Source organism: Crotalus tigris, unplaced genomic scaffold, assembly GCF_016545835.1.
Source record: "Crotalus tigris isolate CLP2741 ecotype Arizona unplaced genomic scaffold, ASM1654583v1 scf7180000023617.9722795, whole genome shotgun sequence".
NCBI classification, from domain to species: domain Eukaryota; kingdom Metazoa; phylum Chordata; class Lepidosauria; order Squamata; family Viperidae; genus Crotalus; species Crotalus tigris.
In genome coordinates this window covers 2,820,286-2,836,045 of record NW_024100081.1, presented here as the reverse complement: position 1 = coordinate 2,836,045, position 15,760 = coordinate 2,820,286, and the positions used below count along the sequence as shown (strand labels likewise).

Here is a 15,760-nt window from a genome sequence, read left to right as displayed (position 1 = left end):
TCCAACTTTCATGGAATTTTAGAGATGGCCCAGGTATCCTCATCCATTTGCAACCCTCTTGAGTTTTCGCAGCATATCCTTTTTTTAACCAGAAACAAAATTATGAAGAAGAGCAAGATGGAATCTCTGCATAATCATTTTGATTGGTAGCGTTTCTGAAGGTTAACTCCCCAATATTCTTATGTACAGTATTACTCTTACTGTTTACCTTTATATCTGGTCTTTTCTCCTGTAGGTTGGTGTGTGTGTGTGTGTGTGTGTGTGTGCGCGCGCGCACTTCCCATTCAATTCATAGGCCAAAGTTGGGTTAATATTTGCCTCTGTAAATTCCATTGCCCCAAAAGTACCTATTCTATAGGAAACTGGCTACTTAAGAGAGATGCACATGAGATCCCAAAGGATCTCATTTGAATCAGTTAAAGCAGGCTAGCATAGGGGTTGTTCCTCAAGCAAGCAACTTTTCAATGCATTGGAGAAAAGCTTGCATTTTCCACCCAGCATGGACGGAGTAATTGGGACCCAGTGTGTTTTTCTCTATTTTTCTTCTGTACGGCTAATGATATACTGTAAATTTTCAAACTTGGCAACTCCCAGACTTCCCCTGCAAACATGCTAGGGGATTCTGAGAGTTAAAGCTCACACATCTTCAAGTTGCCAAGCCCTTTGAAAAGCCCTGGATTAACATATATATTTGGCTACTTGAATGTGTATTTCTTGAATAAATTCTTTGAATGTACTTACTTAGTGAATACAGTGCAGCTTATCCTTATTTGGACATTAAATTTTATAATTTTATAATTACAAGCATATTGTTGGCATTTTTATGGTTTTCCAAATTATAATACAGTATTGAGTTGGAAAGTTTTTGAGTTACACCCTGAAAAATACATGTATGTTAAATGTACTATACAGGTAGTCCTTGACTTAGAACAGTTTGTTTAGTGACTGTTCAAAGTTACAACGGCACTGAAAAATGTGACTTATGACCATTTTTCAAAGTTGCGACCTTTGCAGCATCCTCATGGTCACGTGATCAAAATTCAGATGCTTGGCAACTGGTTCATATTTATGACGGTTGCAGTATCTCAAGGTCATGTGATCACTTTTTGTGACCTTCTGACAAACAAAGGCAATGGGGAAGCCAGATTCTCTTAACAACTGCCTTACTAACTTAACCACTGCAATGTTTCACTTAACAATTGTGGCAAGAAAGGTCATAAAATGGGGCAAAATTCACTTAACAAATGTCTCAATAACAAACCTTTTAGGCGCAATTGTGGTCGTAAGTCGAGGACGACCTGTACAACCTTTTTTCCCCCTGGTAATGGTGAAATGCTGTGAAGCTAGACTACTTCCTTGTCAGTCCCTGAAGTCTTTTTATTTTTAAACCTATTTGGGTGCACTGCTGGATTCCATTCCTACTTTGAGCATTTGTCGTAAAAAAAGATTAATGGTTTTGGACATGGTCTTATTTCTCTCTGTTCATTTTTATTAAACTAGAATGTTTCACTTTTTTTTATTATTATCAGAACAGGAACTACAGTCCTTCTGAATTAACTTTTCCAGAAAAAAGAAAAAGAAAAAACCACAGCAGTGTTCATGTCCTCCTAATTGTCAAACAGGATGTGCTTATTTTCTGAAAAATCCTTAGGGAGGCTCTGTCTATCTTCTCTTGCTCATCTCTCAGAGTACAATCCTGTGCAGGACTGACAGGAAAGTGGATATGAAATTGCATCAGAGCTTACTTTGTGTTCCAGGGTAAAGACAAAATATCCCTGGGGGTGGGGGTGGGGGGCATTCTGATGTTAAAACTTGGAAAGATGCTTCCAGCCTACATTCCAATTGACTGAGTTCTCTTCAGATCAGGATGTTGCATTTTTTGAAACCTCCAAGGATCACAGTATCCTTGGTAGAAATATTTTCCCAATAGGTTTTGAGGACCAGAAGCATTTCCTTTTGTAAGGCTGTAATTGCACCCTATTCTTCTTTCCTGCAATTGGTAGGTAGTGGGCACCTTGCTCCCCAAGGCCCTTTTTGTAGCCAATGAGCTATCTATCAAGTTTTAGTGGCACCAGGCAACATCTGGAGCGATTAACATCAATGAAAATTTAACCACTGGTTGCAATAGGATATAAATTGTACTCTTATCAGGATAGCTAATAGAAATCCAATGAAGCGATTTGAATGGAAGATACATGAAGTTGTAGTCTGTGTTCGGAAAAATTGAGGGGCCCCTGGCCACTGAAAGATCATCCACCTTTGCAATAGGTTGAAATTATTATTGCCAGATGTGGAAAGGACATGAGATTTTCAATTAGAAAAACTATAAAAAGCTGTGTTTGTATGATGGCTTTACCCATAGTTAAAGCATCCTGTTAATTCAGTTTCCTGGGTTCATGGGACACAGGATCTAAGTCTGGGAGTGCAAAAATCCACGCATCTTCTAACCACGTTATAAGAGACTTATTAGTGATACAATTTTTTTGCTGGTGATTGTCCAAATATCTGCAGGCCAGGAATGGTAACCTTAATGGAAACGTAAATTCTAACCATGTGATGTGTGTGTCTATAAAGAGAGAGAGAAAGAGACAGAGAGAGAATGAAAGAGATTGAGAGAGAGGGAGAGAGAGAAAGAAAGAGGGAAAAGGTAACTTCGGATTGTCTGCGAGTTTGTCAATTGTGTAAATATTCTTTTTTTAACTGTTTGGAAGTGGATGAGGTAGAGACTGTAAAAGCTACTGTTGTTTGCAGTGCAATTCTGGAATGTTTGTTTCATTCCTGTACATGCCTGGCAGGGACAGGGTTTCTGCTTATCATTTCCAGCTTCTCATCCAAAATTAAAAGTCATAGCAGAACATTTGACCCTGCTTGATCAATTTTCCTTGGAAGGGATAGAGAATCTATGACTGTCCAGATATTGCTGAATTGACATTCCCAGGAGCTCCAGTCAGTCATGATGAGAATGGGAATTATAGTTCAATGGCATCTCAAGAACTACACATTTCCCATCCATTCCCCTGCATGAAAGTCACATTTTCCCCTTATCCCAGGAAAAGTCACAGCTGTTTTAAGGAGTCTGGTGCTACATTAATACCCCCACAAGCCAAAAGGCTGCACAGTTCATTTGATGCTTGTTGGAAGTTGGTGATACATAAAATGGGGTAATAGCTATTTGAATTATGGATAGATATAATCCTGTTTTCCCTTAAGGATAAGAACTGGATGATGGTAGAAGTAGAGGGAGGTAGTGGGGAGATATAATAGTTGTCCATTTATTGTAAATTTAAATGCTATAGGATACATACCACAAGGAACCCCCCCCCATTTTGTAAGTTCTAAGAGTACAATTCATATTGTAAGTTCTAAGAGTACAATTCTTATCCTGTTGCAACCGGTGGTTAAATTTTCATTGAGGTTAATCGCTCCAGATGTTGCCCGCCACCACTAAAACTTGGAACTTGTCTTAATGGTGGCATATGGCGAGTTGCTGTAACCATCTTTGTATCAATTCACTCGGGAGAAGAGGTTGGTGTGGCTGTCCACAGCTGGCTCAGAATGGGCTTCTCTTGGGAGCTGTGTGCTTGAACCTTCTTAGGCACCATTAGCTGATTCATTTGAATTTGATTCCTGCTCAGCATCCAGCAAGGGATTTGCAGATTCTTAAAGAACATGTACCTCAAAGAATATGTTGCCATTAATATGTTTTTTTTTCCAGCAGTCACCTGAATTCTGGAGAACGTTGCTTCAGCGCACAGAATATATCAGGTAAAGTCTTTCTTACTGACGGCTCTGAACAGTTGAAGGAGTTTCCTAGGATGAAGGCAGACTAAAGGGTACTGCACATGGTTATGCACACTGAAGCACAATTCCTACAGATAAGATTCCTCTTTCTTAAGAAAAATGCCCCAGCCTATTTTTCCCTTTAGCTTTCTAGAAAATGCAAATTCTAATATATTTTTCTCTCACACACTGCTTGCAATTGAGGTGTGTGTTGAAAAGCTACACTTACAGGAAGACAATTCCCCCCCCACACACACACTCATGTCAGTTTAGGACAGTGTTTCCCAAACTTGACAATTTTAAGGCATGAGGACTTCAACTCCCAGAATTCCACAGCCAGCAACGCTGGCTGTGGAATTCTGGGAGTTGAAGTCCACATGCCTTAAAATTGTCAAGTTTGGGAAACACTGGTTTAGGACATCATAGCATCTAATGCCAGAATCTCTCCCTAATTCTCACACAAATATAAAGGGAAAACGAAGAACATCCAAAGCGCAAGTTTGGTCTAGTGTTTAAGGTACCAGATTAGAACGTGGGAGATTGTGAGTTCAAATCCCACTTTAGCTATGAAAGCCAGCTAGGTGACTTTGGGCCAGTCGTTCTCAGCCCAACCCTCCTCACAAAATGGGAAAAATAGGAGGAAGTGCATTGGATATGTTCAGTAAAAATAATAAAGGTGGGATACAAATGAGTAAATAATACAGACTTGCAAGACTCTGTTAATACAGTATATAGACCATAAAAACTAGTCCTGACCTATACAACATTGGTTTCTGAGTTTGGTCTATCCTGATGGACCAACATTTGGCCTGATAATTAAATAAATCTTGGGGTTTAAGAGACAACAAAAACTTCTGGGCCTTCCTCTCTTAGTCCCTTCTTTATAACAAGGCTTAATCCTTTCTTTCAGATATAATGAATATTTGTTAGCATATTTCAATGGCTGAGTCAAACCAATAATCTGTATCCAAGACAACTATATTATTTTACTTTTTCAATATGAGGTTCTACTGTTTGTTCACTTGGGATTCTTTCAGTATAATGTTCAGGAGCACATCCTCTAACAAGACTTCCTGCAGAATACAAAATTCCAAGGTTATGGAATAGTTTGCTTTTGGAACTGAGACTTACCTTCCTTCTTGCAGTTTAGGAGGAGATTTAAAAAACTCTTTAATCTTTACAGTTTAAGTTTCTCGGACAAACGTTAGTAATTTGTTCCTTTGAATTTTATTATTATTTCTGAGTCCACCTAAAATCACAAGAAGGGCCAGGCTACATATAAATTATCATGCTCCATCCTGTTTTTTTTTTTTTTTTAACCTGTATTTTCCCCAGTATATTCATTCATTCTTAGCGGAGCAAAAATCCAATAAAATTGTAGACTTCTCAGCTCTGCATTCCTTTGTTTTCTTTTTAAAAGACAGACATGGATAAATTGTACCTTAATCTCTATTGTCCCAAGAAACTATTTCTTGAACTATTTGTTGATCAGCATGAATCTGCTAGATAGTAACAGGTGAAAAGCTGAAAACTTTTCTGGATCTATTAAATCCAGTGATGCAGACTGAACATAAGTATGAAAAATGCTCACCCAAACCCAAATGGATATTTGGATACTGAGAATTTTTAACAGGTTAGTTAATATCCAAAAAGCCGCTTCTCTCTTGCAAAACAGTCTGATACTTTAAACACCATGGGTGTTTAAACACCATATTTATTTTGTTTCACTGTTTTTATTTATTGAAAAGAGAGGGAGGACTAAGGGAGCTTAGATATTCAAATACAGAGGGGAAGTTAAAAGTATAGTAGCCTGATATATGCGTATCTTCTCTTAATCATAAAATATATACTCCAGAAACATTCCAATCTAGGATGTTGCATAAATGGTAGAAAGAGAGTCATTGCTGATCTTTGCTTTCTTGCTGAGGTCATCTCAATTCACTTTAATTGATGAACTGTCTTCCCAGATAAATAGTTCTTGGAGAAAGCAGCATCTTTTGCCAGGACTAAAAAGGCAGGAGTTCCACCTTTTACAAAGTACCTGAAAAATATTATTTAGAAAGTCATGTTCTGGTCTTAGCTACCATATATTTAACTATATTTAAGAATAATCTAGATTGGTGTTTGAAAATGTTTGCTTTATATGACTGCTTCTATAATTCCAAAATTGGTAGCTACTACTACGATCCCACAGATTAGGTCAACTTTTCCCAAAGGATATGGTCTCCAGATAATGTAGAATTTCAGCTGCCATAAACTCCCATCCCAAAAATACATGCTTGTTTGAGTTCAGGATAATGGGATCCTAATTACAACACTTCTGAGGTGATTTAGCATGGGAAAAACTAGTTCAGAATATAAGCAAGGGACTCCAATTTTTGAAGGAAACCTATACGCTATCCCAGTATATAGAGATGTTTCAACTACAGAGATTCTCTATAGACAAGTCATCTAGTGGGTGAATTATAGGTTTGCATATCTTATAATCCTCAGCGAGCAGAATGATGGGAGTTGTAGTCCAGTGTAACTGGGGGGCCCAACAGCTTCACTCAGGTAGAGATGTAAAGAGTGAAGAGATTACCCCTGACAAGCCACATTGGCATATCAGTCATCCATAAATACAGCATAAATGTCTTCAGTAAAAATGAAGATCATGGGGAAGCATTTGCATGTATAGCCCTTTAGCTAAATTTCACTACAGAGCTGTATTAGACATCACAATGCCATTCCTTGTGTGGCAAGGTCTACCTACAGAAATATACGTAGACAAAACTATAGGACTCTCTCCATCTTTTTTTTTAAAACGTATGCAACTGTTTTGCAACTAAAGGCTTGTTGGGAGACCAGCCAGCCATTATAGAGCTGTGGTACGGAACCATTAAACCAATGTCCGGAAATATTAAAACTATGTCCAGAAAACTTCAATGAAATACATTAGCTAACTGGAGCTGGTAGATAGTGTCTATTCTAAGTGGACAACACAGGCTAAGTTCTGTACCACTTCTTTTTTTTTAATAACATATTGTTGATAATCCTATGCTTCTCAACAGTAGGGTGTTATTTTTGTATATAATTTTTATTAAAAAAAGACAAGAAAAAAGAGAAATAGAAAATAAATAAAAAGGATACAAGGAAGTGGCTTCTGATACTCTTTAAAACAGTTACAAGTACAGATGTGTTTCAACCTATCTCTATAAAGTTACATCAGATATATCACTTCATTCCATAAGCTATCTTGTCTAATCAACACAACCATGAATCAAAAGTTCAGTTTAATTTTCATGCACAAAGTCCATTCGAAGCTTCTAATCACCAATAAATACAGGTAATGTCTTTTCTGTAATCAAAAAAATAAGCAAGTTCTCTTACCTGGATAAATTTTGATTATTTTTCTTTTGAAGTAATGACCTTATTCATTCAATACCAGTACCTTGCACTTTGAGAGTCAGGATTAATAACACGTTTTTAGCTGTTTTTATGTGTGTTTCTAGTTTTGTATGTTGCCCAGAGCCCATTGGAGTTGGGTGGCCAATACATTTTAAAAAATAAATAAAAATAGCAGCAACACCACCCAACACCCAAGTCAACATCTCACCTTTCGTGCTGCAGCACCTCTAACAATGTGGTTTCTCGGTTTATCTGGTATATATCTCCTCTTTCTTCATCCTCAAAATAAAGCTGTGCATTGCAATAGGAGAAACCAAAAAAAAAAAAAAATTAACACATGAACAAAATGATTAACATATTATACAGATGAGGCAGATCTTACTTAAAAAGCTAACAAGCAATTAATTAGCTGATGAGAAACAGAAGACTTAAATATTTTGTTTTGGTTACTTAGAGGAGGGTGAGGAGTCTGAAGCTTTTAGTAATTTGAGATCTACTAAAGAGAATGAATTGAAGAAAAACTTTATTGGACAAGATCAAGGGACTATCTAGTCTAGCATTGTGCCACATGTGATCAGTGAGATGTTTTTAGGAAACTCGGAAACAGGGATAGTGGGTAACAGATCCTTTTCACTGTTGTTGGTCCCTAATAGCTGGTATTGAGGATAGATCACCAATGAGTTAGGAGGTAAGACACAGCCACAAAAAGAGCCTTTGAAAGTTCATTTTTCCACAAAGTTGTCCAGACTCCCTTTAAATTTGTAGCAATCATACATCTGAGGGCTGACAATTCCACCCACTCATTTTATTTCCTGGAACTTTTACTACTGAAATGCATCAGATTCAAAATCAGTTATTTGTTCTAAGCCAGTAATGCTCAACCTTTCTAATGCCGTGACCCCATAATACAGTTCCCCATGTTGTGGTGACCCCCAAGTGGGTGTGGCCACCAATAAGAGGGAGTAGGACAGCTAGGGAAAAGGGAAAAAAATGGCGGACAGCATGGTTTGGTGACCCCCGTGAAATGGTCATTTGACCCCAAATGGGGTCCCGACCCACAGGTTGAGAACCACTGTTCTAAGCTTAATCTTTTTTTTGGGGAAATAAAAGATATTTTATTGACAAGCAAGAAGGAATTCTTTTAGAAAGATTCTATCCACCATATTGGTTTGTCTAAGATTTAATAACTGATCATATTATGAAACTGGCCTAGATGTGCAAACTTAATTAAGATACCATCTTATCGTTTTTTTTTTTTTTTTTAAATTGCTCCTTAGGATCTATTATGCAATATAAATCTAGAATTTAAAATATCCCATCTCCAAAAAGCTCAAACAATACTAAGCAAGGAATCCAATGTAATACATGCATACATACATACATATGCAAAGCAATTCTAACACCATGGTAAATTAATAAAAAAAATATCCTAACCCAATTAATATTTAAAGAAGACTATTATTAGAATATATGTATCCTTTTTAAAAAAGAAGTTCAAGTACTGACTGTGCTTTTGTACCTCTAGTTTTTTAGGAACATATTTTCTTTCTGTATCCCAGGCAGGTGATTCTTCAAACATGACAATTAAATGGTCAGAAAATCTGAAACACAAAATGAATTAAATGAAAATAGTGTTTTTGCCACCCAGTGTTCTCCAGTTCAACTTGAGCAGTGTTTTGCTTTGTTATTTCAAAGCAACGTGGTTTCATTAAAAGCTGATAATGGGTAACAAAATCTTATATCCCAACTCTGTTATTTCAAAGAAAGATCAGAATCTCATTGTCTTTGATTTAAGGCTGTGTTTCTAAAGTCAAAAGTGTCTTATGTATCAAAGAAATAGCAGAACCCTGCTTCACCATGGAAATGAGGTTTCACCTTGCTAGCTTATGCTGTATGGTGGAAAAGCTCCTGTTTTGGTATTATCTGATAGAAAAGGGCCTTAAAATATTCTTGGGGTAGAACAAGAGAGACTTACAGGTTTAAAACAGCTTCCCTGATATTCCCCAGAATGTAAGATAAAAACCAGCCCTAGAGTTTTTCCCTTCCTAGTACCTCCAGAAGATGGTAGAGGGAGGAACGTTGTCCATGGGGTCGTGATGGACGTTTGCAACTAATAACAACAAGTGCCTCAAGTGGTATGATTTTATCTTGCTCTAAATGCAACTATAAAAAGACAAAACAACCAACCAAAACAAAGTCTGGCTGAAAACAATCCAAGAAAACATTCCATTTTCCCTTTCAACAAGAGAAGAGAGAACAGCACAGTTCCTCAAGAATGACAGGGGTGCTCTGCTCATCAGAGCCTCTCTTATTTCTACAGTATTGTGGGTGAAATACGTAGAACAGGATACATTTGGTATTTCACTTCAACATATACAACAGGTCAAGCCAGCAGGCATAAACTCATTCCTCATACATCACTTGGCATAAACCCTTCAAGCATTGGACTGGAAAATACCGTGAATAAATCATACAAACTAGACCTGCAATTTAATATGCTATTTTGTGCTTTGAGAAACATTAACCTGGATTCTTCATGAAAAGCAGAAATGAAGTCAGTTTGTCCATGCTCAGGGTACAGGAAGAGCACTGGCCAAGTAAGGCTGCCATTGTCTTCCAGGCAGACTTTGGCCCCGGTGCCATTTTCAGAGCTGAGTCCATCTAAAGATATCTCCCCGAGGTCTTTTGATATGGCCATCTCATCTGCTGAGGGCACCGGAGATAATTTGATGTTTCGATCCTAAGTCAGAAAAGTAAAACAACCCAGCTTGAGGCATTGATCTAAAGCACATATTGATAAGTTCACATTTCAAGTGTTGCCTTCTTTTCACAGCTACCTTAATAGCTTTAAGTAAGGCCTCTTTCTGACATTGTTCCTTCTTCTCCTGAAACCTTGCTTTTCTCAAATCTCGCTCTTCAGTTCGCTGCAAGACAAGTAAAGTTATGTAACGATAGCGTAAGAGCAGCCAAGCCTTCACCAAACTCTGTATCAGAGGGACTCCATGTTTTTATTTTTAATCCTTTCTAACCTTAAGTCTGTCTGCTTTTGTTCTTATTTCCAGAAGTTTTTTTTCCTGCGGATCTAATTTCAGACCCTCCTCACACCATGCCATAGCTTCAGAGAAATGCTTGAGTTCCATATGGCACAGTGCTCCTATAAAAGTACAACATTTTTTTTTATACTTGTATTCCATAGCAAACAGTATACTTTCAGCAGGCCAATGTAGTAATGTTGGTTGCGTTTTTTTAATACCAAAAGTGCAGAAAAGTACTAGAAAAAGAAATGATGGGATGTAAACCCTCAATGATTGAAGGACTGAACAATTTATCCAAGCCAGAGAGACTATTTTTCATCATTAACCTATCAGAGATTATCATTTCAGGTACTTCTATTCAGCTACTTTTATTTTGTCTCTTGCTGATGAAAAAATGCAAGCAACCCTTAAAACTACATTATTAATATCGGAATGTTTCTAACTCTCCACAAAATAACATTTTGCAATACTTACGAATGTATTGCTCTGTATCTTTTATTTTGATAAACAGAGCTTCCTTAATTACATGGAAGCTAATATTCATTAAAAACTGATAATGGGTACAAAATCTTCAGTCTAAATATCCCTACATATTTCATAAGAGAGAATTGGATATAAAAACAAGAGTGGAGTTTCTTACCCCTTATTATTGCTTTGAGGTGGCTGGGTTTCAGTTTTCTTGCTGCAACAGCATCATTTAGAGCTGAGCGATAGTTGCCTAAACAAATATAACCTGAATTTAAAAGTTACACCTATGCAAAGTCTCTATGATGAGATCTTCATTAGGAAAAATCGAAGCATTCTGCTATAAGACTGATTCAGTATTGGAATGCTGAATGGATTAGATGCAGTGTTTCTCAACCTTGACAATTTTAAAGCATGTGGACTTCAATTCCCAGAATTCCACAGCCAGCAATGCTGGCTGTGGAATTCTGGGAGCTGAAGTCCACATGCCTTAAAATTGTCAAGGTTGAAAAACACTGGAAGAGCAAAATATGATGCAACCTCTCCTCCCTAATGTTAATGTTGTGAGAATTATATTTTTTTGTAACTGTAGCTTTGATTCTGTAGTACAGGGCAGTTTCTGACGCTTTGATTTTCCACTCTTAACACTATGAACTACTTTACCAAAGCTAACTGTATTAAAATGAATCCTCTGAAGAGATAAACGAGTATTAGAACAAATGAAAGATATTTTAAAAAAAAATACAGACTCTAATGTATAACTTTGAATGCATCACATTACCCAGATAAAAGTGGGCTGCCGCTCTGTTTGTATGAAGTACTGTATTCAATTCCAGGTCGCTACATTTTTTTTTCAGTCCTTCTGTATAAGATATCACAGACTTCTTATAATCCTTTTCTTTGAAATAATCATTACCTTCGTTCTTATAAGTCTTAGCTTGCTCTGGTGAGGAAAGTAAACACAGCAGACATCACCATTTTTAGAAAGCGTCTGATATGAATTGTTTCAGCCACCAATATGGTTCCAAAGAGAGATATTAGAACACGTATAATATTAAAATATTATACATAGTATAAAAGGGTACCTTCAGAACTCTGCTCTTCATCAAAAACGATAGACTGAAGACATGCCAGATCAGGATTTTGCTTTGGATTTATTTCAGAGGGAGGATTCTTCATGAACATTGGAATCTGATCAAATTCCTATGAACACATACAGGTAATTTAAGATAGCAGGAACGGAAGAAAATAATTCAAAACTTTTGACTTTGAAAATACCTGATATTTGAAATATCTAGAAGAAAGAAAATTCTGCTTATGCTGAAAATTTAGGAGCCTCCAGATGTTGCAATTCATTTCGCCAGCAGGGCCAATACTGTGAATTTCAATTAAGCACATTTGGAGAATATGTTCTTTACACCTGGCCTGAAAATTTAATTGTGCTTTTAATTTTTTTAAAGAAGCCTTAAGTTTTCAGCTGTCAACTTTCTAAATTAGTAGCTATTGTTAAGAAATACAGCATTTAACCTTCCCTAAAACAACTGTCACTAAGAAAAGCTATCTACGTGGTTGTTAAGTGTCAACACTGGTTAGAGGGCAGATAATCAGTAAACCATCAAAAGAAGCAGATCTGTGATCAGACTAGTCTGACACTGTATGCAAAAGGATGTAATCCCTGGAAAGAGGGATTTAAATCCCTACTTAGGCTTCCTGTTGACTGGCACAGCAGAGCACAGGCCGTTCACAGGTTCAATTTGCAGTACTGGTAGTCCTTGACTTATGACCACAATTGAGCCCAACATTTCCATTGCTAAGCAAGACAGTTGAATTTTATCCCATATTACAACTTTTCTTGCCACAGTTGTTAAGTGGATCATTTAGTTAGCAACACAGCTGTTACACGAATCTGGTTTCCTCATTGACAACCCTCAGAAATACATGCCTATTGCCAAGTATCCAAATTGTGATTCCTTGATCACACGGATGCTGCAACCGTCATAAGTCACTTTTGCAATGCAGTTGTAGCTTTGAAAAGTCACTAAACAAATGGTTGCAAGTCCAGGATTATCTGTATTGCCAGGAAGGATCGCTGGAGAACTGCATCCCGTCGTGGTGCCCTTACCGGGGTCATCCCCTTCCACGTCTCTCAGCCCACCTTACAGGGCTGTTCGGAAGAATCCAAAGAATCCCTCGGGACCTCTGGAGGAAGAACTGTATAAAAATCTCTAAGAAAGAGAGACGATCTCGTCCCTGGATCAACCCTGCAGCTTTGCTTCGCCTCTCCCGCTCCTTCCAACCCAAACCCGAAACGCGCCTCCCCGGAGAAAAGCAGAGCCTCCCGCCTGGCAGTTGCCCCCCAGCTCCGCAGCCGCACCTGCTCCCATGTCGTGGGATTGAAGGCCCCCTCGTACCGCTGCGGGCCCTGAAATTTGTCGAGGAAGGCATCCCAATCCCCCTCTTCGTTTTCCGCCATGTGTGAAAGCGTCGCGCCGCTCCGCCCTTCCGGAGGCGGCTCTTGCAGCCGAAAGCGGTGAGAAAGGCGAGCGGGGCTTGCAATGAAGATGGTCATGCAAGACCGTGATTTCACTCCCCGCCTTTTCTGTCTGTGGCTAACAAGGGCCGCTGGACTACAACTCCCTTTATCCTTATTTGGATGCTTAGTAGGGATGCTCAGTACGGGGGGGGGGGGTGGCTCAGGAATTCTGGGAGTTGAAGTCCATGGGGTATAAAGTTGCCCTGCTTGCCCATCCCTGCTCTAGTTAGAAAACTTGGCTAGAGAAAACAATTATAACTACCCCCCCCCCGCTTAAATGTGTTCACATTTGTCCATCAACCCAATGACTGCCATTTAGCAATAGCACGTAGTTACATACCGCTTCATAGCGCTTTACAGTCCTCTAAGCAGTTTACACAGTCGGCATAGTGCCTCCAACAATCTGGGTCCTCATTTTACCGACCTCGGAAAGATGGAAGGCTGAGTCAACCTTCAGCCAGTGAGAATCAAACTGCAGAATTGCTGGTAGTCGTAGATTACAACTCTGGCCAGCCTCACTGTTCATACTCTTGAAAGTTTAAAATCCTGAATCTGTTCAAAGGCTGGGAGATTTTTTTCAGTGTTGACTGCTTTCACTCTGCTCCACAGCATGGTGGCAGCCTTGACCTTGGCTAACTTCATAAAACTAAGCAGGATCACTTTGGCTAGTGCTAGGATGGGCCATTAGCAGAAAACCCCAGGACTGTAGATGAAATTAAAATTTAAAAATCACAGATGACAATACCAAACAATGTCCCAGAAGACACCACTGGTATGCCCATAGTTACCAGCCATTGAATTTAACTCAAAGGAGATTTTTCGCGCTCTCTCCAGCAACACTTATCCAGATAGAAGTACAGGATATGCAGAACACATTCGGCTCTATTACTAAGTTTATTATCTGAATTCCTAGAATACATTGAATTATCAGCTCACGAAAAAGGTCTAGGTTTGCACCTGAGCCTGAAGCCACAAAAAGACTCAACCTCAAAGATAACTGAACTTAATATATAGTATGAATATACTGAAGGGCCTCTGCAACTTTACTCTCAGAGTACATCTAAGAGTATGTTTTGGAAAATAGGCCTAATGAGTTTGGTGGCATTTTGAAGGGTGCATATTTAAGACTGCAACTTTATGGGCAGGTTCTAGAATAGGTTTTCACAAAGATGCTTTTTCAAGAGGCAACTGGACTTTCAAAGAAAGTCCAGTTTCCTCTTGAAAAAACACTTTTGAGACAACCATGACCTGGATGACTGAGAATCTTGACATCATTCTAGAATAGGAATGTTCTAGTAAAAGATAGTCTTAGTGCCACAAAGACTTCAAACTAATTTCCCTTGGCCTCCAGACAAATTTTCTAGAAATGGCTAGTCTGGATTTATGGAATGATCAAATAGTTCCTGCTTTCTATATGACAGGGGTGGAGCAACTGTGGCAACTTTACAACCTGTGGACTTCAACTCCCAGAATTCCTGAGCTAGTCAATTCTGGGGGTTGAAGTCCATAGATCGTATGAGAAGGAAGAAAAGAGGAGAAAGTGGAATAAAGCTAAATCAGAGTGGATAGAAAAGAATGGACAGTTCCAGATATTTGGAGGCTCTTTCCCACCCTTATTTTAACTACTAATAGCATAAGCCATTTACAATAACTTAAAATAAGGCCCACTGCCTGATGAAGTCAGCCTAAGATAAATTCTGAAGCAGGCAGAACCTGATGATCAAAGATACAAGGCCAAAGCTCTCATAGAAAGTTTGATCAAATATGCAATTTGAACCACAAAAGACTTTTAGGGACTTGCACACTCCGCAGATAGTAGCCTAGCATCCCTTTTACAGGTTTGTGCCTTTTGATGTTTTAAATAAGTATTCCTTGATTTCAGTAATCTTAAGAAATGTGAACTTTAAGTTCCAGAATTCCCCAATTATCATAAGGTGTTCAGGTCCACATTTCTTAAAAGATGCTGAGGCTGAGAAATACTGGTTTAAATTCCCAAAATAAAAATGGAACTCAAAGCAATGTGGTAGCCTACGCAAACAGGTAATCTACTCATTCAAGAAAGGGAGTAGCTTTTTTAAAAAAAATACTTAGGAATGCTATGGAAGCCCTTTTTTATAGTGAATTTACTCATTGTAGGGAAAAAAAAACTGGTAAAAGAATCTGTGTAGGTTGGCCTGCTGTTTCTGTACCTGAAATGTACACCTAGCTTCAAAGAGATAGCCAGTTTGGTCTAGTGCAAGAGTAAGCAACCTTGGCTCTTTTATGACTTGTGGATTTCAACTCCCAGAATTCCTGAGTCAGCATGGCTGGTTCAGGAATTCTGGGTATTGAAGTCCACAAGTCATAAAAGAGCCAAGGTTGCCTATCACTGGTCTAGTGATTAGGGCACCAAGCTAGAAAGCAGGAGACCATGAGTTCAAATCCTGCCTTGGCCATGAAAACTGGCTGGGTGATTTGGGGCCAGTCACTCTCACCTCGCAGGGTTGTTGTTTTGGGAAAAATAGAAGGAGGAAGGTGTATTGGATATGTTCGCTGCCTTATTTCTAAAAATAATAAAGGT

General features: G+C 38.5%; 1 protein-coding gene across 3 annotated transcripts; it reads right to left on the bottom strand.

The window, feature by feature from the left end:
• Positions 1-5,476: 5,476 nt before the first annotated feature.
• TTC4 (tetratricopeptide repeat domain 4) lies at positions 5,477-13,189 on the bottom strand. 3 transcript variants are annotated; one of them, XM_039319946.1, is made up of 10 exons: positions 13,042-13,189; positions 11,753-11,870; positions 11,449-11,610; positions 10,843-10,920; positions 10,197-10,321; positions 10,005-10,091; positions 9,693-9,907; positions 8,687-8,768; positions 7,376-7,458; positions 5,477-5,821 (listed from the first exon to the last, which is right to left on the bottom strand). In XM_039319946.1, exons 1-10 carry the CDS (start codon positions 13,138-13,140, stop codon positions 5,719-5,721), a joined length of 1,152 nt encoding a protein of 383 aa, XP_039175880.1. In that variant the 5' UTR covers positions 13,141-13,189; the 3' UTR covers positions 5,477-5,718. The 3 variants fall into 3 exon arrangements, with proteins under 3 accessions (XP_039175880.1, XP_039175882.1, XP_039175881.1); XM_039319948.1 differs by having other exon boundaries at positions 11,584-11,610; XM_039319947.1 differs by lacking the exon at positions 10,843-10,920.
• Between the last annotated feature and the right edge of the window lie 2,571 nt (positions 13,190-15,760).